At 37.9% G+C, this 25984-nt stretch overlaps 1 protein-coding gene across 1 annotated transcript; it reads right to left on the reverse strand.

Moving 5' to 3' along the window:
• Window positions 1–391: 391 nt before the first annotated feature.
• pdcd4b (programmed cell death 4b) lies at window positions 392–25508 on the reverse strand. Its single transcript, XM_057842679.1, has 12 exons — window positions 25380–25508; window positions 24899–24994; window positions 19652–19960; window positions 16351–16445; window positions 15119–15232; window positions 14821–15042; window positions 11255–11352; window positions 5713–5827; window positions 5491–5598; window positions 5312–5422; window positions 5104–5243; window positions 392–1428 (listed from the first exon to the last, which is right to left on the reverse strand). Exons 2-12 carry the CDS (start codon window positions 24939–24941, stop codon window positions 1371–1373), a joined length of 1413 nt encoding a protein of 470 aa, XP_057698662.1. The 5' UTR covers window positions 24942–24994; window positions 25380–25508; the 3' UTR covers window positions 392–1370.
• Between the last annotated feature and the right edge of the window lie 476 nt (window positions 25509–25984).

Below are 25984 nucleotides of genomic sequence, written 5' to 3' on the forward strand. Positions count from 1 at the left end.
AATGCAATTCGGATCTAAGTGAATTTAGTTTCATTTTTTGAAATAGAAAACGTACTTGTGAAGCTGTTGTGGATAACCTGTTAAGAGGCAAAACTCAATGTGGTGCTGTATTTTTATGACACAAATACAGTATTGAATTACTTAGCTCATAGAAAGTATGAATTTGTTCCTGATATTGCTGGCTGATTATGTCACAGGGCAGCTTTCCATGGAAGACGTCCCTACCATGGTTCTCTGCAAGCCAAAACTGCTCCCACTCAAATCGGTCACACTTGAGAAGCTGGAGAAGATGCACATGGAGGCTCAAGAGGCTGTTAAACAACAAGAACTAGCCATGAAAAAGCAGTCGCAGTAGAGAGTTAGTTATGAACAATCCAGCAGTGAGATGCATTGATAATACTTTGCAAACCTTGGATGGACTGATCAGTATTTATATTTATTGGTTTTAGTGTTATAGGCAGAGCTTTTATGTTGAAATTATTCATAATGCCTCAATAAAAAAAGTCGTTCTTCATAGTTCTTTTAATGAACAAACAGGGAGAAACACAGTAAATCACACATTGATATAAAAATAAACACTCTAATGCCAGAACCTGACCTTCAATAAAAGAAATGAGTCACACGGCATAGAAAGAGCAGCTAGTAACGGGGGGCTGTATGGCATAGAACAAAACACCTCCCCTTTTCTTCTTTACACCTTTATAAAGCTTTTGACACAAAGCAGTCATGTGTACAAACGGTTGCTTCCTTAAAACACAAAAGGTGTGGCAGTGAACTCTGTCAATACTTAACATCATAACATGGAATGACTGACACAGAGTTGTGGCACTTTCAAGGTTAGCTTGTTACTATTTATGTTGAAACAAGGGAACGAAGTACTTAAAGAGCGTCAGTCTCAAAAGTGCGTTTGTAACCTAGCATAGGAAAATGACTTGGAAGTCACGCAGAGAAATGAGATGTGAGCCGAAAATGTCCTTTTTAAATGTTCCATAAACACCATGAAGTGTTCAGAAATTGCCTTTTGTAAAAGCTACTCCAAGATGTCAGAAATTATCTAAAAAACAATCATTCCCTTTTGCAAAGGCAGGAAAGATGTAAATATTTCCAGTGATAAAATTAGCCTTTTGCTAGCAGCCTAACATGCTAGTTGCGGATCACCCAACATAAGTCGCATTTTCTCGGAAATGCAACGTCGTAGCTAAATGGTTGCTATGTCAAAGGAAAGCTTTATAATACGCCAAAACAGTTTTGAAAAATGGGTTAACATGACCCATTTTGCTGTGATAGGTCACATTTTTTTACCTTTAAATCGAAAAATATCCAAGTTAAAAAAAAAAAAAAGTCATGAAAATTTCAAAGCGTGTCTCTCCTTAGCTTTCAGTTTTGATGACACCCCCGTCTCCCTCGCTGACAAATCTCTTGCGGCCCCTGACGAGTGAAAGAAAGATATTTATAAGTTTTGTACACAAATATAAACCAGATTCCAAAATTGTTGGGACAATGTACAAATTGTAAATAAAAACTGAACGCAAAGATGGCGTTACACTTGTATAGCATGAGGGGGGAGCATCGAAACCACAACCTCTGGGGTTGGGGAACGATTACACTACCACTGAGCCACATCATCCCCCAGATGTGGAAGTGCCAAATATCATGATCTTATTCAGTAGAGAGTATAGATCAGTGGTTCTTAACCTGGGTTTGAGCCAGGTGAGTAAGCCTTGGGTTCGGTGAAGGTTAAGAAAGAGCCCTATTTTGTACGCTGACTAAATCTAGGCAAAGTGGCGTTTTCAACTGGTTTGCCCTCAATTTACAGGCTTTATTCAATGAGAGGAGACATCGGTTTGCCCAGTGGAAGGTTGACTGGCATTTGGTTTGTACATGTACATGAGTAATTGAGAAAAAATTACTTCTAAGAGTAGTTTTTCTAGGTTATTAAAAAACACTACTCATACTCTGCTACTTTGGGCTACACAATAGTCATTACATTTTTCCTCTTTAATCTACATATTAGATTATTTTTTACCGGTGATACCAAGAGTATAGATGGGCCTGCTGTATTACTCTGGTAGCTCTTCCGATTTCACCAATGAGACGTCACATAATCACTTGACTCCATTATACCAATCAGACGCAAGCTTGCCGTTCTAGTTTCACGCCAGCCTGTTCATTCATGTGGTGTCTTTAAAGCACCGTAAAAAAATGAAGTATTTGATATAGAGCGCTGCCCTCGAGGCCGGGCTGAGTGTCTTCTTTTTTAAAAATCAAAATATGGTCACCCTACTGTACAGGCTTTGAAGTGTTCAACTGTCTTGGGCCTCTGTTGAAACTTCCTCTTTATTATGCCCCAAATGTTCTTTAAAGAGCATACGACAGGAGAAAAAAAAAAAAAGTCTTAAATAGCATTATTATGTGAATTAGAATCATATTTTGAGACAATTCGACTATATACAACAATTTAGCAAAGCGCATATGACGAGAAATTAGTCTTTTAATCTGCCGGTTAGCCACGCCTACCATTATAGCGCTCAAGCGTCCCCAACAGGTGGATGACGTCAGCGGGAGACTGGGCTCATCGGTTTTACTATACAGCCCATTGAGGGGGAATTATTCAGAACGAGGAAAACGCGACGAAGAGAGCCGCAAAATGTCATTGTTTCAGTCTCTCAACTCCAATATTTTTACAGGATATTCTTTTTATCCAAGTATTTTTCCCCAATAGCTAAATAAATGGCTTGAGAAGGACCAGTCAGCCCGTCGAGGGGGAACTATTCACAACGAGGAAAACGCGACGAAGAGATCTGCAAAATGTCATTGTTTCTGTCTCTTTACTTCAATATTTTTACAGGATATTCTTTTTATCCAAGTATTTTCCCCAACTGCTAAATAAATGGCATGGTCATGACAAATAACAGTCTTGTGCTAAATGGAATATGAAATAATAAAAATGCACTTATTCAGGACGACATGGCAAAATTACTCCATAATGGTCAAAACTGTCGACTTCAACTTTACTGTCGCACCTCCCGAACGATATTTTATGATACTTAAATCGGACATATGTCATTTCCCTTCCCCGGCTTCGGAGAATAAACAAACCAAGAGGCGTGACAGCTAGCCGACATGCTAACCCGAACCGAGTGATGTTTCAAAGTAGAGATGCCGATCGATCGTGTCCGATCACGTCATTTTCAAAGTATCGGAATCGGCAAAAAAATATCGGCCATGCCTTTTTTTAATATATATATATATTTTTTTTTAATCAAATCGTTTTCTAATTGTATTTAACGTTACAGACATAATATGTTACACCTATCCAGAGTCTTTAGTTTAGGCTAAAGGTAGGGTTCTCAAATTTATCCCAATAACGGCGGTAATTAATTTTTTAAAAAATGTATCACGTTGAAATATTTAACGCAATTAATGCATGCGCTGCACAACCCATTCACGCATTGTCACACTCCATCTGTAATGGCGCCATTTTGCCTATATAGAGAGCTAAAAGGCAGCGTAAAATGAGTAGAGTGAATTTTGGCAGCCTTTGGAGCCTTCTTTTAATTGGCTAAAGCCTTACAATCCCCCTCCTTACGGTTAGAAATATCGTGGGAAGCAATGTGGGAAAGCAAGGTAGCAATTGATCTTTTACTTAACACCTTATGTTGTTTCCTAACGCAGAGAAGATAACAATTGGTAGCACTACGCACAGTCATGGTTCCACTTCCCATCATGCATTTGGGCATGGCCTTCAGTAACATTTACTGAAAGCTCAACAAATACACTAGATGGCAATATTTACTCACAATATACAAAGTCACAAGTCTTTCTATCCGTGGATCCCTCTCACAGAAAGAATGTTAATAATGTAAATGCCATCTTGAGATTTATTGTCATAATAAACAAATACAGTACTTAACTACGTATGTTGAATGTATATATTCATCTGAGTTTTATTCATTTTTTTTCTTAATGCATTGCCAAAATGTATGCGATCGGGAAAAATTATCGGGAATGATTGGAATTGAATCGGGAGCAAAAAAAAGCAATCGGATCGGAAAATATCGGGATCGGCTGATACTCAAAGTAAAACGATCGGGAGCAAAAAAACTTGATCGGAACAACCCTATTTCAAAGTCTTTGAAGCAGAAAATCACACCTAACTAGCCCTGATTATTTGACATGACAACTGGGTTGTCAATTGTCTTTGCGGATCGGCAAACCGCCCGGCAGAGAGCAATTTACAGCTCGTTCCCCGGAGGATGGCGGCTGCAGTTGTTGTGCAGCTAATGTGCACGAGGAGAGCTTTTTACATGCCTATCAATAATCAAACGTAAGTAGTCCTTTATTTAAAGAAAGTTTGTAGTGTTTACTTTGTAATCGCTGTATTTGTATTTGACATAATACAAAACAAGATGTTTACTCACTTCCTCGTAAGTCCAATGGTCCCACAGTAGTAGGGCTCGTTTTGGCCAATATCCACGGTGAATGGGAACCTTTTGAAACCCCAAAAAGGCGCACACGCCTCTCCCTCATACAGCAAAATTTTTATGCAGCCGTTTGGCTGGCGTGATGCGAAAAATAAATTTATTAATCCGAAAAATCAGCTGAATCCTTAGTCCTCATACACAACAGTACGTCTGTATAGTGAAGAGGATTCCTTCTCCCGTACATGTCACAGTGCCCTCCTCCTCAATGCAAGACCGAAGCCGGAAGTCACTCATTTTCATGGCGCGGGATTAAAAAAACTAAATAAATATAGCGATCGCTTCCACACACATCCAAGCGGTCCATATAATTCAGGAGCATAAAATACCGCGTGTATTATGAAATAAACATGCTTTTTCGTGTCACATGCACTTTAAAGGTCAATCATCTGGACCGAAGCCTGGCCATTTGAATACCTGGTTCCAATGCAACCATGATAATTGGCCTGGCATTATCATGTTGAAAAATGCAATGTCTTCTTTAGAAGACCAGCCTCTTATTGCTACTTGTACCAATTTCACTTCCACATTGTTTTTATTCATAATCTGTAAACCGTCCCAACTCTAGGAATCTGGTTGATGTACATTTTAATAATTTGGCAATGGAGGGATATGTACTTACCTACTAGGACAAAGATCTCTTAATTTTACATCAATGATTCCCATATCAAAGCTCTTTTCGATGAATTGTTCAAGGATGAAATACGCACGAGGAACATCTATGTTAATTTCAGCTATGTCCATATAAACTCTTTCATAGCCCTAAGGAGAAAAAAAAACACATTTAGACAAGTGAAAAGCACATAAATGAAACAGCAGGTGGACCCTACCCTTATAATTTGGTCCACAGTGATGATGGAGGACACAGAGAGTGACTTAAGAAGTGGCAGAAGCATTTTGAATGTCTTCTCTCCCTTGGACTCCAATACCATTACTATAGCCTTAAAAAGAGATGTCATATTCTGAGTCAAGTCTGTTGGTTGCTGACCACTCAGAGCATCTGACTTACCTCATAGACAAACTCATGGTGAAAATGTGGAACCTCCAATTCTTTTAGGCACCTCTCTGCCTCTTTACTATCTCCGGAAAGGATGTATTCCTTTAGCAGGAGATTCATCTGACATCATACAAAAAAAAAAACATGTTGTGTTTTACCATATAACAGCAGTTTTCCAACCATTTTACGTCCAAAGATCTTGGACAAAAGAGGTGATATGAAGGGCTAATTTACCTCTTTGACAAGCTGTGTGACTGGTCTCTGACCTCCACCTGTACCCCATTGGTTGTCTATACGAACCCCACCGTTACTCATCTTCAAAAGCACAGCTGCCCGGTCTAGAGCCGCCCTGCAAGATCAAAGATATATGTACAGTGAGCCCTCGTTTTTTGCGGTTAATGGGGACCAGAACTCGCCGCGAAAAGTGAAAAACCGTGAAGTAGCAAATTTTTTTCCCGTTTTTTTCTTGGGGGCGCGTTAAGTGTATTTATTCAGATTCAGCAATAGAGAGAGATATATGAAAGACATGTTTTTTCACTTTTTCCCCAAAAGTATGATAAAAAAAAAAAAAAAAAAATCTATATGGCGGAAAACACTCAGGTGACTTGAAGTTCTGCTCAGAGACCCCCTTTAGCCAACTTTCAAAATTGTACTATATGCATGTGTGATACATCATTGGAAAGCTTTGAATCTCTATTTTCTGGGGGAAGAAAAATTTTGAACAGGAGGGAATTTACGTAAAAAAAGATAAATAAAAATTTAACAGCAAAACCCTAACTGGAGGTGAGAGCAGAATTAAAGACGCCATGATTTTAACAGCATATTATCGCGTACTTACCTTGTTTCGATCCAAAAGCTCCATGTGGCATGTATCATCGAGTGTCAAGACACAGCTGTGGATGGCCACAGCCGGATTTTGGGGGGATTTTATGGGTGAAACATGGTTATATAACAAGGGTCGCGATGCAGAAATCGCAGACATCAAGGAGTGGTCGAGATTCTCTTTTTCATATATTTACCTTTTTAAGCCCCCCCCCCCAATTTTTCTTTGTTTGGATCGATTATTTATCATCTCACATTTTGGAAAAAATGCGACAGGAAAAAAAAAAAAAAAAAAAAACAATTAAGCGATACTTATGAGGTAAATATCCGTGACTTTTTTTTACAGACACCATTTTTTTTCATTGTGACGTCACTGTGAATAATTTTTCAAGTCTTTTTTTTTTTTTTTTTTAACGATATTTTAGACATCAACTAATGAATCTAAGCTAAAAATGACATTTTGAATAATAAATATTAGGGTTGCTCCGATCATGTTTTTTTGCTCCCGATCCGATCGTTTTAGTTTGAGTATCTGCCAATCCCGATATTTCCCGATCCGATTGTTTTTTTATGCAATTCCAATCATTCCCGATAATTTTTCCGATCATATACATTTTGGCAATGCATAAAGAAAAAAATGAATAAAACTCGGACGAATATATACATTCAACATACAGTATATAAGTACTGTATTTGTTTATTATGACAATAAATCCTCAAGATGGCATTTACATTATTAACATTCTTTCTGTGAGAGGGATCCACGGATAGAAAGACTTGTGACTTTGTATATGGTGACTAAATATTGCCATCTAGTGTATTTGATGAGCTTTCAGTAAATGATACTGAAGGCCATGCCCAAATGCATGATGGGAAGTGGAACCATGACTGTGCGTAGTGCTATCAATTGATATATCTTCTCTGCATTGGGAAATAACAAGGTGTTAAGAAAAAGATCAATTGCTACCTTGCTTCCCCACATTGCTTCCCATGATATTTCTAAACGTAGGTAGAGGGATTGTAAGGCTTTAGCCAATTAAAATAAGGCTCCAAAGGCTGCCAAAATTTACTCTACACATTTTACGTTGCCTTTTAGCTCCCTATATAGGCAAAACAGCGCCATTACAGATGGAGCGCGACAATGCGTGAGTGGGTCGTGCAGTGCATGCATTAATTGCGTTAAATATTTTAACGTGATACATTTTTTGAAAAATTAATTACCGCCGTTATTGGGATAAATTTGATAACCCTACCTTAAGCCTAAACTAAAGACTCTGGATAAGTGTAACATATTATGTCTGTAACGTTAAATACAATTAGAAAACGATTTAATTAAAATATACAGTGGGGAGAACAAGTATTTGATACACTGTCAATGGGTTTTCCCACTGTATATATTAAAAAAAGGCATGGCCGATATTTTTTTGCCGATTCCGATACTTTGAAAATGACGTGATCGGACCCGATCGATCGTTTTATGGCTGAGTTGAAACAAAAGCAGTTGCACAATGTCTGTAAACGGGGGTTTTCAGAGTAAAACGAGCAAATTAAAAATAGTTTGGGGGTTTAATGCGCCATGAATCTGCTATGGCAGCATATAGACATTGTTTTCTATCAAACACAACAATTGTTTTGGCTTAAAATACAGCAATTTCTTTTAAAGAAGAGTGCAAGAGCAGAAACTGCTTTTCCAGTCTTTTCTGTGTTTTCCGCCATATATGTATTTGAATAAATGTTTTTTAAGCGCTTCAAATGTAATAATAACCATAATTTTCGGACACTAAGGCGTACATGACTAAGTCGCCATCCACCAAATTTGACACGAAAACAGTATTTGTTCATAGATAAGCTACACTTGACTATAAGCCAGCTGTCCTCATTGTATTAGGGGATATTTACACCAAAAGATATTAAATGGTAACACGTTATTTGACAGCGGCATCATAAGACTCTAATAAGACCAAATGAAGCACCATGAAGGCTTCAAGACTCTTCATTTGGCCATCACTGCTTCCTTGGGGGAGACAGTCAACCTCTGTTGCCACCTGCTTTCAACACTATTGTCGTCCAACATTCCTCCTAGCATCCATTGCATGTTCTGTGCCAATTATTTCTTCAGTTACTCATCCAGTTGTTTCATTAATCGCTAGATCTGGTATTCTGTAACACTTTATTTGACAGTGGCCCCATAAAACTGTCATAAGACAATCATAATTATGACATGACACTGCCATGCGCATTCAGTGTCGTCCAGGAAATTATTTCACTTTGAAATGATGTAAAAGATCAGAGCTGGACATAAATGGAGTTGGTGACATAATTTGCCAGATGATACTTAATGACATCTGTCATAAGCATTCATTAATGCCTATGATAGTGTCATGTCACAGTTATGATGGTCTTATGATGCCGCTGTCAAATAAAGAAAAAAAAAAATCAAATAAACTACACTGGACTATAAGCGGCAAGTTTCAAAATGAGGGAAAAAAGTGGCGGCTTAGTGTCCGAAAATTACGGTACGACAAGTTTTAAACATGATACTGTCCCACCGAATTATTTTCAAACAAGAATAAAGCAGAAAAATGGTCGTCTTTATTAAATGCTTCATTGAGTGAGTCCACTCAAATCCGCTCACTTACACACAATGAGTTGCCACGGCAACAGTTTAAGTTTGAAGTTTCGGCTTCCATGTATCTCTGGCAAGATCTAATCTTAATGTCTGTCAATCATAGTTAACTTTAACAAGCAACTCCAGTGTACTGCCTGACCAAGAAAAGCAGCAGGAGGGAGCGTGAGACTACGTGATCGGATTGGGACAGCTATCAAAAAAAGTGCCGGGAGGTTTGGTGAAAGGCTAAAGGGGGCTCTGAGATTGGTTCCTCCGCTGAAGTTGCCTGGTGTGTCAAACCAAAGAAAAATGGCCAGACTATCTTTGAGATCTCGACGATTAACTACCAGTGTTGTTAATAACGGCGTTACAATATAACGGCGTTATTTTTTTCAGTAGTGGGTAATATAATTAATTACTTTTCTCATCTTGGCAACACAGTTACCGTTACGGAGGACGGAAAGGCATGCGTTACTATGTGTTACTATATTGGTCGAAAAGTCTGAGGGAGACTGACTCACCGAGACGACAAAGCAGAGCAGGAGTGGGGAGGAGGCAAGAAAGTTGTGACGCTGAGCAAACGCGATGCTAGGTAGCTCCAATAATACATGTTGTAGCCGATAGCCTACAAACTACGCCCGCATGTTATGGTAGATCAGGCCCGGATCTAGGTTGACCCACCAGAGTGGGCACTAAGAAAACTTGAGGGGGCACCCACAATGCAGGCTTTTTTTTTTTTACTCTCTGCATTTCTCTGGGTTTGGGACCGGCGCAAGTAGGACACTGGCTTGTGTCCGTTGAGGCTGCATTTTTTTTTTTTTTCTTCATCTATCTACTTATTTTCGCAGTCGGCATGATGCTATGATGACGTCATCTCGCATGGCAACGTGTCGCCATTTTGAGATGGGGGCACGCACAGGTAAACAGCCGTAGACAAACGCTGTCTAAAATTCATAATTTTCAGCTGTGTTTTGCGTCGTTTTTCATAAAAACGTCTTAAACATGACTTATTATTACCACGAGTCACTGCCGACAGACGCGAGGAGGCAATACTACTTAAAATTAGCGTGTATTGGCCTGCAAATCTGCCCATACAAAGTTGCAGCTGATAGCTGGATAAACATTCCAAAGGAATTGTCTGCAGTGGAGTTCGGAAACATCTACAACTACCTCATAAAGAATTGTGGGATTGCCTGTGAAGACAGCTATGAGAGAGGATTTATCCGCATGTCAGTGGAAATTAAACACGCCCAAGTTTTGGCTAAAAGACAACTTATTCTCCGTCAATTCTTCCTACAAATGCAACGTTGAGCTGCAACCACCTCAACACAAAATATGCACAATATATGAAATCGCATATGTACTGCACTATCTTTAGCAAATTTTGCCGACCCTCTAACTCGTGGGTAATTAGCAGATCACAAGTTTCATGCTAAGTGAATCTGTCTCTCACTTTTTTTGCACTGAAGTACACACAGTTCACATATTTACGTTTTTAAACACATTTAAACAATAAATACCGGCGATGCAACTTAAAATTCAAGGCAAAGTGGTCACACAGACGGTGCGAACTGACTGCGGCCGTCGTCATCTGATTCTCTACTGAACATCGTCCCTTCCGTGTTGCAGTTTCATTCAAATAAAGTGCGCATGAGATGCAATAAATTAAGGCGTCCACTAGATGATGCTTATAAGATGTAAAAGAAACTCAGGTATTCAATCACAAAACCCATCAATCTTTTATACATAACAGAACACCGTCATTTTGATTGGGTGGGCACGACTCACGTCTGGGTGGGCCGTGCCCACCCTGGCCCCCCCATACATCCGGCCCCGTGGTAGATATGGTAGACATGGTAGATATCACATGTACTGTACATAGATATAACTAGATGCAAAATGACAGACATGGCACTAAATGAGTTAGTAGACAGCCGCCATCTTAAAGCAGTAGACTTTTTAGGATGGCTCCGTTGTAGAGAACCTTCCTAGCGAACCTAAGTAACTTTTTATCTAAAATACTTCTAAATCGGCAAAATCTTGACTTGAATCTATCTTTAAATGATGAGACAGTTTTAAAACTTTCATATGTCGAAAGTAGAGAGAAGGGAACTAATGCAATAATGGGAGCAATTTTAACAACTTTTAACAGTTGTTTCAGGGTAAAGGGTAAATTAGGGTAGGTTTTTTTCAGTAAGATTAACAACACTGTTAACTACCTCTGTAACAGTACTCTAACTCGAGGAAACTTTTTAGCAACTTACCCCATTACTCTAACTCGAGGAAACTTTTTAGCAACTTACCCCATGTAAGTAGGTTATGATACAAATATTTCTAATCACATACCTTGTGTATTCACAGCCAACTCGTCCTTTGTAGCTCTCAATGTAGCTCTTTGACAATATCTGGTCACAAACGGCGCGTGCGATGAATTGGCCAATTAGCTAGAAAACAAGAAAATGATTCAACTTTAAAGGGACTGTTGGAATGGGATGGAAATTAGACTACCTGAGGTTGTTAACTTGTTTTTCATATTTCATGTCAGAAAGGAGTTAGCATGTCTGAATCTCGTCTCAATATGTCCTGCGGGAAGTTCACGTGGTCACCCTTTGTATTCTCTGGGTATTCCAGTTTACGTGAACATTCCAAAAACTAGCATGTAATCCAAAATCTACGCATTTAAGATGTACCAACCAGTCCATGGTAAAGTCAGGGGCATTCACACGAGGATGCATGGACCAAAGCAACAGGTAATGTCCCGTAACAGATTTGCGTGCACATGACCTGAGCTCGATTCCCAAAAACTCCCACGATCAAAATTAGTATAGTGTTTCTGCCTTTAAAGGGGCTAAAAAATCCTACCAAAAAATGACTTTAAAATGACAGCAGACCGTATTTTTGACACAAATACATCAAGAAAATGACAGATATGTATGTATATATGTATGATATGTATGACAGACTGTATGTAGGGGTGTGATTTTCGGTAATCGAAAGAACTGGCTTTGTTGCCCTGGCATCTGCATGCACTGTGACTATTGTTCCTGTGCAGACGAGAGTCAATTCATTCTTGATTTGGTGCTGACTTGACTGGCTGCTGCAAAAATAACAAAAGGCAATTTGTGTGTTTTAAATGTGTGAGAATCAGAGGCGGGATGGATACAGAAGGAGGTTTATACTGGGCCTATAAACACATACAAATCTGTGAGAAAGAACCAGTGAGACCAACGGAGACAGGGAGAACGGGGTCATGGGGAGAGGGCCACTAATAGAGCACACTGCTGAGCTTGCATTTTCATTTCACAGCCAGACAATGACCACAGATCTCATGTCTGTGCTTCAGAGCAAGCACGCACATGCATTCCTCAATAATATGCTCGAACAAAATTTCTGAAGTATAAAACTAATACTATGACATTTAAGTTGAGTGAAACAAATGTGTTACAGTTCTGATGGGTCCGAAGTCAAACGAATTAACTCTACTTTTTGTCTTTTTTGATGTATTGTGATTAAATTATATTGGTGATGGTTAAGATACGTATAGAACTGATTCTTTGCATTACTGATGTTAATTGAGGATACAGTAGCTAGTCTGCCCTTCGATTGATTCAAAGTGTCAATATTATGTACACATTTAACACAATCTGTTACATTTGATCTATAGCGATGAATAATACAGAGCAATTTTGACTTTTTTTTGGGGGGGGGGGGGGGGGGGCCTGAAAAATTTCACATTCCACAAAAAGGCACAACTCTTTTCTGCATTTCAATCGATTGGCTTAACCCAGGGGTCTGCAACCTGTGGCTGTAAGAGTGAATTTCTTTCAGTGCCATTGACGATGTTAGACACACAATTATTCTTCCGCCGTGAGTTTTAATGAGTTCATCACTAGTAGTCCAGTCCATTTTAACTGGGAATGGATTTTGAGCTGTGGCGTTCCCCAAGGGTCAATCTCAGCACCCCTCCTGTTCATTCTGAATAAAAAAAAAACAAACAGATAAAAGCAAAGAAGATTAAATGGATTGGACGTCTAATGGCAGGCACTGAGAAAATTGTAGGTGCTTTGACGTTGATAAAATAATCGGTTGAGAAATAAGCTAGTTATAACATCAATGCATCGACTTTGATGAAAATGTTGCCCCTACCAACACGGACACCCACAGTCCATGTCAGCAAGGGCGGTGAAAGGTCTTTTCATGCTTCTGCTATAAATTGAAATTAAGTTATAATTAGTAGATGTCCAATCCATTTCAAGATTGGACAGCTATCACCTTCAAAATCGGACAGCTATCACCGTCAATGGCAACCAATGAGTTAACGAGCATTTCATTTGAATTTAAATTGGATTGTACAGTTGTCAAACACAATATTAAATTTGAAGATCATACTACAGCCAATAAGCAAACTATAGTTAAACTAAAAAAACATGTTTTTTGTTGCAGTTCATTAAAATGTTACATGTCAAGGGGTTTTTGTGGCTCCTGGTATTTTTATTTTGACGGGAGACTGAAAATGGCTCTTTGAGTATCTGAGGTTACTGACCTATGACTTAACCAGTTGGTTGTTACAACCCCTAATAAATGTTGAAAAAGAACATGAAAATGACCAGATCTATTTCTGTTCTTTCTCTGACTCCATCAAAAAATAGTTGTTTTACTCAGTTTGAGTTTTATTGTAAAATATCTAACTTTTTATGAATGTTAAAGAGGTTTTTTTTTTTTTCTATGGTGAAAATCTGAGCCAGTCACAAATTCCTAATTTCCCGTGGGATTTTTTTTTTCATAACAACTGGCAACACAGAGCAGATAACTTGTATGTTGGTTCTGATGTGTATATTTTACTAATAAACGACAAGCAAATAGCACCAACTGCTGAAACAAAGGTTGTTATTCCATTATAAACAGAGTCACATATGGTGATATTGCTCCCAAAAACGTATAAATACGTTCTATTTTTAATTGTTTCAGTGTCCCAAAGATGTATTCATTGGTCTTTTACGTTTTTGTTCATAAGAGACATTTCTGGGTTCTGATTCAACTGAGCTCCAAAGCACAAAGCTGAAAATCAATTTTAAAGCAATAAAACTGGCCACTGGAGGGCAGTAGCGCATTTGGCAAGAACCCGATTCAACGGCAACGAACGGCCGGGCAGCGCGGCCGGCGGAAGGGTGCCAGGCGGCGGATGACCGAGCAGAACAACAGAGAGGACGCCCGGGATGCCAGGCGCTGGACGACCGAGCAGAACGACCAGGACCACCAGTGCTGCGGACGAGTCCGTGCTGCTCGCCGAGCAGACCCCGCAGAGACTCAAAAAAATCCATCTTTATGAGACAGGCGGCAATGAGGGTAAAGTTTACGTGGCTGTCGCGACAAAAACAGTGTCATCTCTCAGTTATGTGTAAATAAATTGTTACTTTGCTATCAAAAGCTCTATTTGTCTTGTTGTTTATGTTATTTTGTAAAAGGAAAACATTATTCACATGTTTGGGATGTAAATAAAGCAAAAAATAGCTTTGTTAAAGTTATCTTTAAAATGTATGCTTTCACAAAAAGCTCAATTTCTCTGTTTTTTCATCAGAAATTGGAAAATTGCTCAAACTAAGCTATTTTCTAATGCTGATTTCTAAAGAATGGAAAAATATATGAACAAACTTTTTTTCCTGCTGAAAGAAGAGAGTCTAATCTTTCTTTTGGTGGGTTCCATGTTTATATAGCAATAGAACTGAATTTTCTGCGGGCCTTGCAAAATCAGTCAAAATCCAGTAAAACGGCCGGGAGCGATGGGCCTTGCTCCGGTGAAAATGGCTGGGAGTTAATGAGCTAATGATGGAGTTTTGGTTGTGTGATGCCAAAATGATATTTAGGGATGCACAAGACGAACCAGTTCTAATCGGTTTGAGAGAAATACTCACCTGCGGCGCTCCAGGCGTGTCCAGCACCAGATCCGGAAGCTCTCGGAGGAGTTTATCAAAGGATTTTTCCAAATCACTGCGGAATATGACAGGCCCACAGAGATCAGCCAGCAGCCTGGAGGTCAGCTCTCTCTGGCTTGCCTTGGCCTCCAGGGCTAACGATACAGCTAGAGAGGGCACTTCACTTCTCATGGGCCCCAGGTTTAGATCTGCAAGCAGTTCCTACACAAGGAGTGCGATATAAACACTGTAAACTCAAGCCTTTATGCTGTTGTTAGATTGTGCTCCTTACACGTACCGCAACTTCATTTGTGTCTCCGTGTTCAAAATACTCCTGCACGATGGGGGTGACTGTCTTCTCAAAGTCCCTCTCATCCAGTGGAGGGACCACAGTCTCATACACACAGTTTTCCTAACAAAGCATTCACAAATCATTATTATTTGTTTTTACTCCAATGTCTGAGGCTAAGTAACTGTTCTTAATTGCGTCAGCTCGATACATAAAGTCAAATTAAAATAAATATTTGTGTTCCCAAAGAATACTATAGGAGAAAAATGGTCGACATATTAAGTACACAATCTAATGAGGTTGCTATCGTTATTGAAGCAACACTTTTCAGTTTTGGTTGATTTTAGCGACAATGGTGGACTTTAGTGGTAGTGTTTTGCCTTAAGGAAGACTGCATTTCCCATGAGGACCAGTGCGCACCCGCACTGTGTCATAAAATTGTCAATCAATCAAAAATCAATCTTCCGGTCGCCTGCAGATGAATTAAACGACAATTCTGTTTCCAGCGGGTATGTGAAAGATGAATAGTAATGAGGCAATGAATCCAGCTGTGGCTAAACAATAGCATGTGACGGTTAGCAACTTTGTGGCTTAGTGTGGCTAACCTAAGCCACACCAGCGAACCTAAGTAACTTTTTATCTAAAATGCACATTAATTGGCAAAATGTTGACTTGAATCTATCTTTAAATGATTAAACAGTTTTAAAAGTTTCACATGTTGAAAGTAGACAGAAGGGAACTAATGCAATAACGGGAGCAGTTTTAACTATTTTAACGGTTGATTTACAAGGTGAAATGACTTCCAGACATAGCAAAGGTTACTATCTAGTTATTGCAATATCTGCAATACCCCTGTTTCTAGTTAAGTTTAGGGTAAAGAATTGAGCTAGGGCAAATTGCTCCAAAAACCCTTTGAACTTCACATAGTGTGACCTATGTTTTTTTTTTTTTTTGGAATGGAAAAAAAAAAAAAAAAAAGTAACACTAGTTACTTTGCCAAGTAACTAATTTCTCTTACATTCAGGTAACAGAGTTACTGACACAATTACTTTTGGGGAGAAGTAATTTGTAACTGTAATTAATTACGTTTTTAAAGTAAGATTAACAACACTGCTCATAATTCACATATTTAGTTTTTAAATTATTCACCATGATTTCCTTTTGTAAACTGAAGAAAAAAAAAATACTATACAGTATGCACATTCTTTATTTACTATGTTGATCAACTTTGCTGTCAGTACCTGAGCTTCGTCATAGTTTGGGTCTTTCACATCTACTTGCTCCGGTTCATACACCTCACCGGATCTTCCCCAAACACCCTTGCCTCCAGCCCCACCTGTGAACAAAATTGAAGAAAAATGTTTGGAAATTTTACACAGCATAGTGGGTTTGCATGAAAATGACTATACTATACAGTAGGGTGTGACAATATAATCCAAAAGGCGATATATCGCGATACTTTGTAGCCCAAAAGGTTATCGATATGCTCCCACCAAGAATCGATATATCGTTCAAAAAAGGTGTGACTGTTCTATAGGAAAAAAACCAACAGGTTGCTACCAAAATATTCATTGGAATAGGGTCTATGTTAGCTCACTGGCTGCCATTGATAGAGCAAGACATCCAAATCATTTTAAGTGGATTGGACGTCTAGCGCCATCACTAAAACCAGAGCATTCACAGCCAGACTTTTGGGCAGTTACAGGTCACTTTGTGTTTATTTTAGGGCCTTTACAGGCACATGTGGGTAGTAATGTGTTACAGGTACTCAATTACATTTACTTGAGTAAGTTTTTGAGAAGCATGTACTTCTGAGAGTAGTTTTACTAAGCCTTACTTTTTAGAAGATTTGTGAAGAAAAAATGCTACACTTACCCCGCTACTTTGGGCTACAGAGGAGTCATTATATTTTTTCCTCTTTATTCTACATATTTGATTTGTTTTTTGCCAGTGATGGCAAGAGTAGCTCTACCAGTTTCCCAAATGAGACATCGCAACTATAATCACATGACTCCATGATACCATTTAGACGCAAGCTTGCCGTTCTATGATCACGCCAGCCCGTTCAATCACGTGGTGTCTTTAAAGCACCGTAAAGAATGAAGTATTTAAGATAGCGCGCTAGTGCGGCAATGATTAATCGATTAACTCGAGTATTCGATTAGAAAAAAATATTCGAATTAAATTTTGCTGCTCCGAATATTCGTTTAATTAAAGTGGTGTTGTAATTAGGGCTGTCAAACGATTAAAAGTTTTAATCAAGTTAATCACAACTTAAAAATTAATTAATCGTAATTAATTGCAATTCAAACCATCTATAAAATATGCCATATTTTTCTGTAAATTTTTGTTGGAATGGAAAAAATAAGACGGATATATACATTCAACACAATGTACATAAGAACTGTATTTGTTTATTGTAACAATAAATCAACAAGATGGCATTAACATTTACCTTCTGTTAAAGCGATTCATGGATAGAAAGACTAGTAGTTCTTAAAAGCCACGCTTAATGTTTTTGCTTTAATAAAATTTGTAAAATTTTCAATCAAAAAATAAACTAGTAGCTCGCCATTGTTGATGTCAATAATTACACAATGCTCATGGTGCTGAAACACATAAAATCAGTTGCACCCAAGCGCCAGCAGAGGGCGACAAAACACCAAAAAACAATAAACAAGTGGACATGACACTGTGCTGTCATTTTAATCTGGTTGAACGGTTTTTAATTTCACTTTATTTTAACGTGAATAATTTTAAAAATTAATTACTGCCCATTAACGCGATAATTTTGACAGCCCTAGTTGTAATGGTTTATTTGGAAAGTGTTTGCATTTAGTTTTATTGATTAGGGTGGACACACTGCTCTCTGGTCTGCATCATTTCACATGGCTGAATCCAATTGCTCCCTGTAAAGACCAACGTAAGCTAAGTTTTTGTTTGAGCTAATGTTTTTTAATGCATGTTTAATTTAGTTTATAGATATATTTAGCCGTTTTTTTGTGGGAATATGTGTCTGAACCATTTCTTAGGAGCATTGTAAAAAAAAAAATAAAAATAAAAAACGTTAGCATTTTATAGCATTTAAGCTAGCGGGCTTTTGCTATTTAAGTTAGCCAATTGTTCTTTTGTTGGACTTAGATCGTCATAGATTTATTTTTTTATACTGTTTGAGGCTCAGCTCAGGTATTTTAATTTTTCCTGTTCCTTATCCGATTACTCGATTATTTGAAGTAACTAGTTCATCGATTAATCGACTACTAAAATAATCGATAGCTGCAGCCTATACAGCGTTGCATTCAATATGTCTCGAAAGCGCAGATTTAAACCTCTCTCCCAGCTTTTATGTGGCGCCGATTGACCGCGGAAAAATGGAGATATGATCCTTTATAATTTCATAACAGTTACTATGAAGGAACTATTCACTATTCAAACTAGGAACTATTTTTTTCTCCACTAGAGAGTACTCATGCTCTTTGGACGAATAATGCTTCATTTCTGTCATTTTTTTGTCTCTTGGCAGAATTCAATGATTTTTTTTGTGTGTATTTCTTTGGCTTAATGTGGTTATGTAATGGGTTATTGTACAGTATCATTATAACCGTTCATTTAGAAAACTGTTGAGAAAAAAAATACGTTTAAAAAAACAAAACAAAACAAAAAAAATGTAAGCACTTACTCACAATGTTACTCATTACTTGAGTATTCTTTTCACCAAATATTTTTACTTGTACTCGAGTACATTTTTTTGATGACTACTTTTATTGGAGTAATATTATTTTGAAGTATCGCTACTGTTACTTGAGTGAAATATTTGGCTACTCTACCCACCTCTGTTGAAAGGTTACTTCCTGTTAATTTTGAGTCACTTCCTATTCATTTGGGGACATTCTAGAGTCACTTCCTTTTCAGTAACTCAAAATCAACATGACATGACCTGTTAATGGCCCAAAAGAAACAGGAAATGATCCGTAAATTCCCCAAAAGGACCAGGAAGGGACTGAAAATCAACAGGAAATGACGTGAAATGCCCCAAAATTAACTCACTGCTTGGCATTGGCTGCCACTGACAGCCATCGACGTCCATCTCTTTCGAAGTGTTCAAATGGATTGACGTCTGGTAGTGATAAACTCATTCCAATTCACAGCAGAAAGATTAAAATAGCTTTTCTGTTTGTTAGTTTTGTAGAATATCCTAGAATGATTTCCTGATCCATGTATCGACAATTGTTGTATCGCCATATTTTGAGCATTGTATTGCCAATAATATCATTTCGTGAGTCACCCAAAGGTTCCCAACCCTACTGTATAGTATTTGTCGATACAAAATATCCCTTTAACATTGCACAAATCATTCTTTGGCTTATTTTTTGTAGCTTTTATTCCAAATTCCAGAAGAAGTAGCTTCATTAAGAGGATTATATGGAAAGAGAAGAATAAAAATCCAAAGTCGTGGAGGGTGCCTTGGATTTTTTTTCCCACTAACTTTTCTAATGCGTTCACAACGTCCTCTGAGTTTATTATTTTACACATTGGGCTTACCTTTCTTTGGCAGACCTCTGCCTTTGCCCAGTCTGGACCTCCTGTCCAGCAGCTTGCTCTTGGGGCTGGTGGGAGCCACCGCTGTCCCCCTGACAAAATCTCCATTATCACTAAGTGAGTCCCCCCTGCCAGAATCCCTAGATGAGTTCTTCCTGAGCCTCCGCTTAGCCTTGGCCTTGAGTCGCGCTTCCTGGATGCTGCTGCTCGACGACAACACCCAATTGCCGTTGATCTCGTTGTTGATGATCTTGTTGGTTATAGGTACGCCATCGTTGCTTTCGTCTTCGGAGTCACTCACATTGTCGGCCTCTGTTGAGTTAAAATATTAAAAAAGCTGCTTAATTGTGACACTGTGGGCCAAAAATGAAGAGCGCTTCAACCACTAGAAGGGCATTTATTTTATTCAGTCTGAAAAAGATTTTTTTTCGTTTGAGAAATAAATGGTGATTTGTAGAATGTCTAAAACATTTTAAAATTATATCACATAATATTGGCTTCGTTTTTTATCATTTGTTTTGGTTATGCATGTTGCATTCAAAGCGAATGAAGAAGTGTTCCGCCTCCTGCCTTTGAACAAGGGCTGGTCAGATCTTATACAGAGGGGCAAATAAGTATTTAGTCAACCACTAATTGTGCAAGTTCTCCCACTTGAAAATATTAGCGAGGCCTGTAATTGTCAACATGAGTAAACCTCAACCATGAGAGACAGAATGTGTAAAAAAACCAGAAATCGCATTGTTTGATTTTTAGATATCATATGTATATAGAACTAGATGCAAAATGACAGACTCGACACAGTTAGCAACACGTGCATTAAAAACTACGTCCTTTAGTAAACAGCCGCCATCTTAAAGCAGACTTCCCTTGTAGGCTGTTGTAGTGAACCTTTCAAGCGAACGTAATTAACTTTTTATCTAAAATACTCCTAAATCGGCAAAATCTTGACTTGAATCTATCTTCAAAACAGTTTTAAAACTTTCACATGTTAAAAGTAGACAGAAGGGAAATTATGGAATAACGGGAGCAATTTTAACAACTTTAGCAGTTGATTCGCTAAATTAAATTAATTGAATGTAGTTTAAAGCTGCTGATACAGAATGGGGACTTGAGTATTTTATTTACCGTTTTAAAATGTTAACTTGATACTGAAATAGACGTTTATTTAAACCTGAGAGGCTTTTTATACAATTATTGTAACTAATACATGAAACATTAAAAGCATCTAATAGCTTGGGGGGTTTGTGGGATTTTCCACTGACAGTTTACAATACTATTTGCACGTTTTACTGACTGACTATACCATTTCTGTTTGTTATTTATAATGTTTTGTGTTTGTCACTGAATAAACAGGTCAGTTTCTTGTTACCAACCGTTGTGTGTTATTCAAACTCACCTAATTCAGCTGGCTAGTTGTTATCAAGAGTACTAAAACCCTTTTCAACATGAGTCTGACAACTAAGTAAGGAGGCTAAATAACTTTAAACTTTAATACATGCTCAGATAGGCCGGTATCAGTATCGGCCAGTATCGGATCGGAAGTGCAAAAGAATATCGGTATCGAATCGGAAGTGCAAAAACCTGGATCGGGACATCCCTAATATATATATATATATATATATATAAGTTGTAAAGCATTAAAGGAAACAACAAAAATTAGTAAATGAACAAAAAAGATATTTTTAAATTGGGTCTAGAGCTGGGTAACTCGAGTAACTCGAGTTTAAAAACTGATCAGAGTAATTTTATTCACCTTGAGGAATCGTTTAATTTTGCCAGCTCTAAGCATCACGTTTTGCCCGGACTACTTTTAATGCGGGACAATGCGCTGATGTCACGTGCGCAGAGGAAGAAGCAATAAAAAAAATATATAAAAAACCTTTCTGCAGCCGACAGTCGCCACAAACTACGCCGTCGTTGCTAAAAACTAGCCCGCATGATGCGGTGGTAGCAGGTAGCATCTGATGAGTCTCATAGATATCACATGTATGTTGAACTAGATGCAAGATGACAGAGTCAGCGGTGTTAGTAAACAGCCGCCATCTTAAAGCAGTACACTTCTCAGCGCTAATAAATAAGATTAACGTTACTGTCACTCACTCACGTACGTAACGTTAGCCCTGCGGAGGGCTAGGTTTCTATTAAGACCACTGTCGATGCGTGGCTAACGTGTCTTACACACAGGCTTTATTTAATCTGTGAAACATAGCGCTGTAGAGTGATGAGGGTGTAAAATGAAAATATGATAAAGCTAACTGTCAATTTTAGCTCAGTAGTCATTGCTGGATAAAACACCAAGTAGCACTGGCCCCTAATGTGCTCCAATACAGCAGGCATCATACTGTAACATTGACAAAGAGTGACCCGCTTTGTTAGGTTGCAATTATTTCTTTTTTGGGAACTTGTGGAACGACAACAACAACAGGAAGGCACGTCTCTCGCTCTCCCACACCTCCCTCACCCCCGCACGTCACGCGTTGCATTCAGGAACGCATGCAAATATCCCCAACATATTATAACCTGATATGTTACAGTACATTTAATTTGAACACTGCAATAACTCAAAATCCTATCAGGACTTACAGTTTAGACTAACTTAAAACTTAACTAGAACTTAAAAATGACTTGACACAAATGGAAATTCAATTGAAACACGTGGGAAAAACACCTAACATTTAAGTTATATGTGTTATCAAGTGTAATGGCATTTTTAGGTAAGAAATATATAGTATATTTTTTTATAAGATCTAAAAGTTTTTGTAGTGAAAGCAGTGAATTGGTCTTTTTTTTTTTTTTTTTTAATTCTAGTCACATCTGAGAAGCAATTGTTGGCTGTTTTCAACAATATACATAAAAAATAATGACATTGATTGACTTAAAATGGTTCAATATTAAATGAAATGTCTTTTTTTTCTCATGTATATTTATAATTGTTCTTTACCTAAAAAATATGTTTTATCCGATTACTCCATTAATCGATAGGATTTTCAGTCGATTACTCGATTACTAAAATATTCGATAGCTGCAGCCCTAATTGGGTCAAAATAGTTTTTCCAACAGATCATGTGACTCGCACCTTAGACGGTCATTTGCTTTGCATATTATTTAAGAAAAGAAAAAAATTCGGGGAGGGCAATTTTATTTTTCAAAAAAATTTTACCTTTGTTTGAAAAATTTTTTTTTTTTTGATTGAAGAAACTTTTTGGGGGATTTAATTACTTAGACACCAATGTCCTACCCATAATATGGCCCCTACACAAACAAAAAAATTCTAAAAGAAAACTTTTTTAATTAAAAATTAAATGTGTTCAAATGCAAATATTTGTGTTTCAAATATTTTTTCGCATTCAAAAACTTTTTTTCTTTGTTTGCCTAAATACTATAGTTATCCAGGATATTGGGGGTTGTGGGTGGGGAGGGTTTATCTTGTTTGTAAATTTCTGTTTGTTTATATGCATGGAAAAATTTAATAAAAATATTTGAAAAAGAAAAACTTTTTTTCTATGATTGAATTTTTTTTTTTTTTTTGATTGAAGTGATTTTTCGTTTGAAAATATATATTTTTTGTTTGAAGCAACTTATTTTGGATTGAATGATAAAGACATAAATGTCCTAGCCAAAATGTGGCCCAAACGCAAAACATTACTTCAATCAGTTGCTTCAATTAAAAAAAAAAAAAAAAAAGACTTCAATCCCCCCAAAAATTCTAAGAAAAATAGCTTTCAAATGCATTTTTGGGGGTTTCAAATTTATTTTTGCATTTAAACAATTTTTTTTTTAATCGAATAATGAAGACACAAATCTACCTGCATATGGCTCCGCCTAGGGGATACAATTTTTGACGGGGTAACTACATTGGCACGACACCGGCGGGCGTACCATATTCAATGGATGATGATCTTGGCAAAAAGTATAGCTGTCCTAAGCAGCCTGATTTAAAATTCCCCTCAAGAATGATGGGAAACAAAAAACGCTCATTTTCAACTTATTATGATACATATTCTTGTAAGTTAATTTTATTGCTGACACGGCATTTTGGGGTCATCAACATGTTGTGCCCCCCCCCCCCCCCCCCCCCCGGCCCAAAAGTCAAACTCCGCCTATGGATGAGACCAAAGTAGAACTTTTTGGTGCAAACTTTACTCATCGTGTGTGGAGTACAATCCCAAGAACGCCATCCCCACTTTGAAGTATGGGGGTGGAAACATCATGTTTTGGGGTGCTTTTCGGCAAAGGGGACAGGACGACTGTACTGGAAAAAGTGTTTCTATAAGTGGAAATTATGCATTTCAATCATAGATGCTATGATCGAAATTTCAGACCTCTACCTACTTCTAAGTGGGTGAACTTGCAAAATCACAAGGAGTGGAAATAGTTCTGCTCTTCATTGTATCTAAATCTTTCCTGTATGGAAAGCCCCTCCCAATGCCATTTGATTGACAGACCATTCCTTTTGGTAAAAGCAAAGGCAAAAACAAAGGCAAAGAAAAATATTGCTATTGTTTTTTTCACCGTTTGTGTTTGACACTTAAAAAAAAGGAAATGACAAAATATACTTTTATATTCTCATGTATTTATTTGTTTTATTTAATAATTCATTCATTTATTTATCTTTAGATTTATTTATGGCATTCTTGTAGTTCCATATCAATGGGGCATCACAATACGATTAGCCATTATACATCAAGTCCACGACGGCATATATCGGTATCGGATTTTTGGAGATGGACAATATCGGGATATCAGTTATCGGTTAAAAAGTCATTATCGACAACTCTAGTGATTTCCCTACAGCATTCTAACTTTTTGGGGGGAAATCTTGATCATGTTTTTGTCAGTTTTATGAACTGGAAATAAGACATTTTGAATGGAATTATGAAAATAAATCAATTTTTCCATGATATTCTAATTTTGAAATGCCTCTGTAGATAACAAATCACATTGCATTACGACATAACTTCATATGAGTGACGTTTACACACTCCAGACAAGTTTATTTTTACTAACAGAGAAATTCAGAACAATAGATAACACGTCTGCACAAGTGTCTATCGAACAGCCATTTTGGGAAGTATAAATAAATGTCCAACTAAGAATAACTGTCATTTTATCGGCCTCCTCGATTGATTTATCGCTTCTGCAGGAAATGAAAAGTCAGCAGACCGCTTCCACGTACAGTGCCATTTCTCGTCTCTCCATTACACACAGCTGATGGTGCAGTTCAAACGATTCGGAGTGGTTCACACTCACCAACGGGGTTCGAGTTGAGCCAGGCCTCGCAGTCAGTTGCCATGTCCGACAATAGTCAAAAGGTGTTAGAAGGCCGAAAGAAAAATTGGTGAAAACCTGTGATGTCCAAGGGCAGAAAGCAGATATGAGACGAAAAAACATGCCCAGACACGAACCAACGCAACAGAGGCCCACCCCCACCGTTCCCTTCATTCAAAGTCCCACTGTTGATAAACAATAGCTAGCAATAGCATTGCACGACTGCCCGCAGACAAGCGTAAACAGATAAGCAATACATTGACAACTGGACAGCAACAATAATTCGAATACCAGTGATGTAAATGTGCAGTTTGCCGTCAGTTCATCGTCTACGTCATTTAAAGGGGGTAAAAAATGCGCGATTAAATGCATATAATGTGTCGAATTTTTTCATTCCTAACAATGCAATGAAATATACTACGTCTTTAACGCGTCAAGTGGTGTGCATTTTCTCAAAACTTACTAAATCAATCGGTAGTCCACCGCTGTTCTGACTTGAACTACGTCGTTTTCGATTTGTCTACCCAGCAACACCAGTACATAGCTCTTTGGTTTGCTCTCTGATTGGCTGGTGGGGGCGGGGGGTTTAAAGGCATCTCAGCCAATGAAAATGTAGTAATGTGGGTTTACGTCATCAACGAGCTGATCATTGTCGTTTTTTCTTTCTTTCAAATTTCTTTAATAATAAAATAATAATAATAATAGCCAATTTCTTTGATTCACTACAAATTCCGATTCAAACAACCAATTATGAACGAATAATAAAATATATTCATGGCGGAAAACACTCACGTCACTTGAAGTTCCGCTCTGAGACCACCAATTTGCCCAAATTTCAAAATTGGCCTATATGCATGTGTGATACATCATTGGAAAGCTTAAAATCTCAATTTTCTAGGGGAAGAACAATTTTGAACAGGAGGGCATTTTAAAGAAAGAAAAAAAAATTTAAACATCAAAACCCTAACTCAGTGCTTCTAAATTATTTTCTGTTACGCGGCTTACGCCTCCCCCCAGGAAGACATAAATGTTCCGCGCCCCCCTCCCAAACTCTCTGCCACCACTGTA

The sequence above is a fragment of the Corythoichthys intestinalis genome, chromosome 8, assembly GCF_030265065.1.
Source record: "Corythoichthys intestinalis isolate RoL2023-P3 chromosome 8, ASM3026506v1, whole genome shotgun sequence".
NCBI lineage: Eukaryota > Metazoa > Chordata > Actinopteri > Syngnathiformes > Syngnathidae > Corythoichthys > Corythoichthys intestinalis.

Excerpts from the sequence above, each read along its gene's own strand:
- pdcd4b (XM_057842679.1), bottom strand. The coding sequence starts at position 24,941 with ATGGCAACTGACTGCGAGGCCTGGCTCAACTCGAACCCCGTTG. Across the intron at positions 19,961-24,898 it reads GCTCAACTCGAACCCCGTTG|AGGCCGACAATGTGAGTGAC; the intron begins GTGAGTGTGAAC and ends TTAACTCAACAG. Across the intron at positions 5,244-5,311 it reads CTGTGGACCAAATTATAAGG|GGCTATGAAAGAGTTTATAT; the intron begins GTAGGGTCCACC and ends TTTTCTCCTTAG.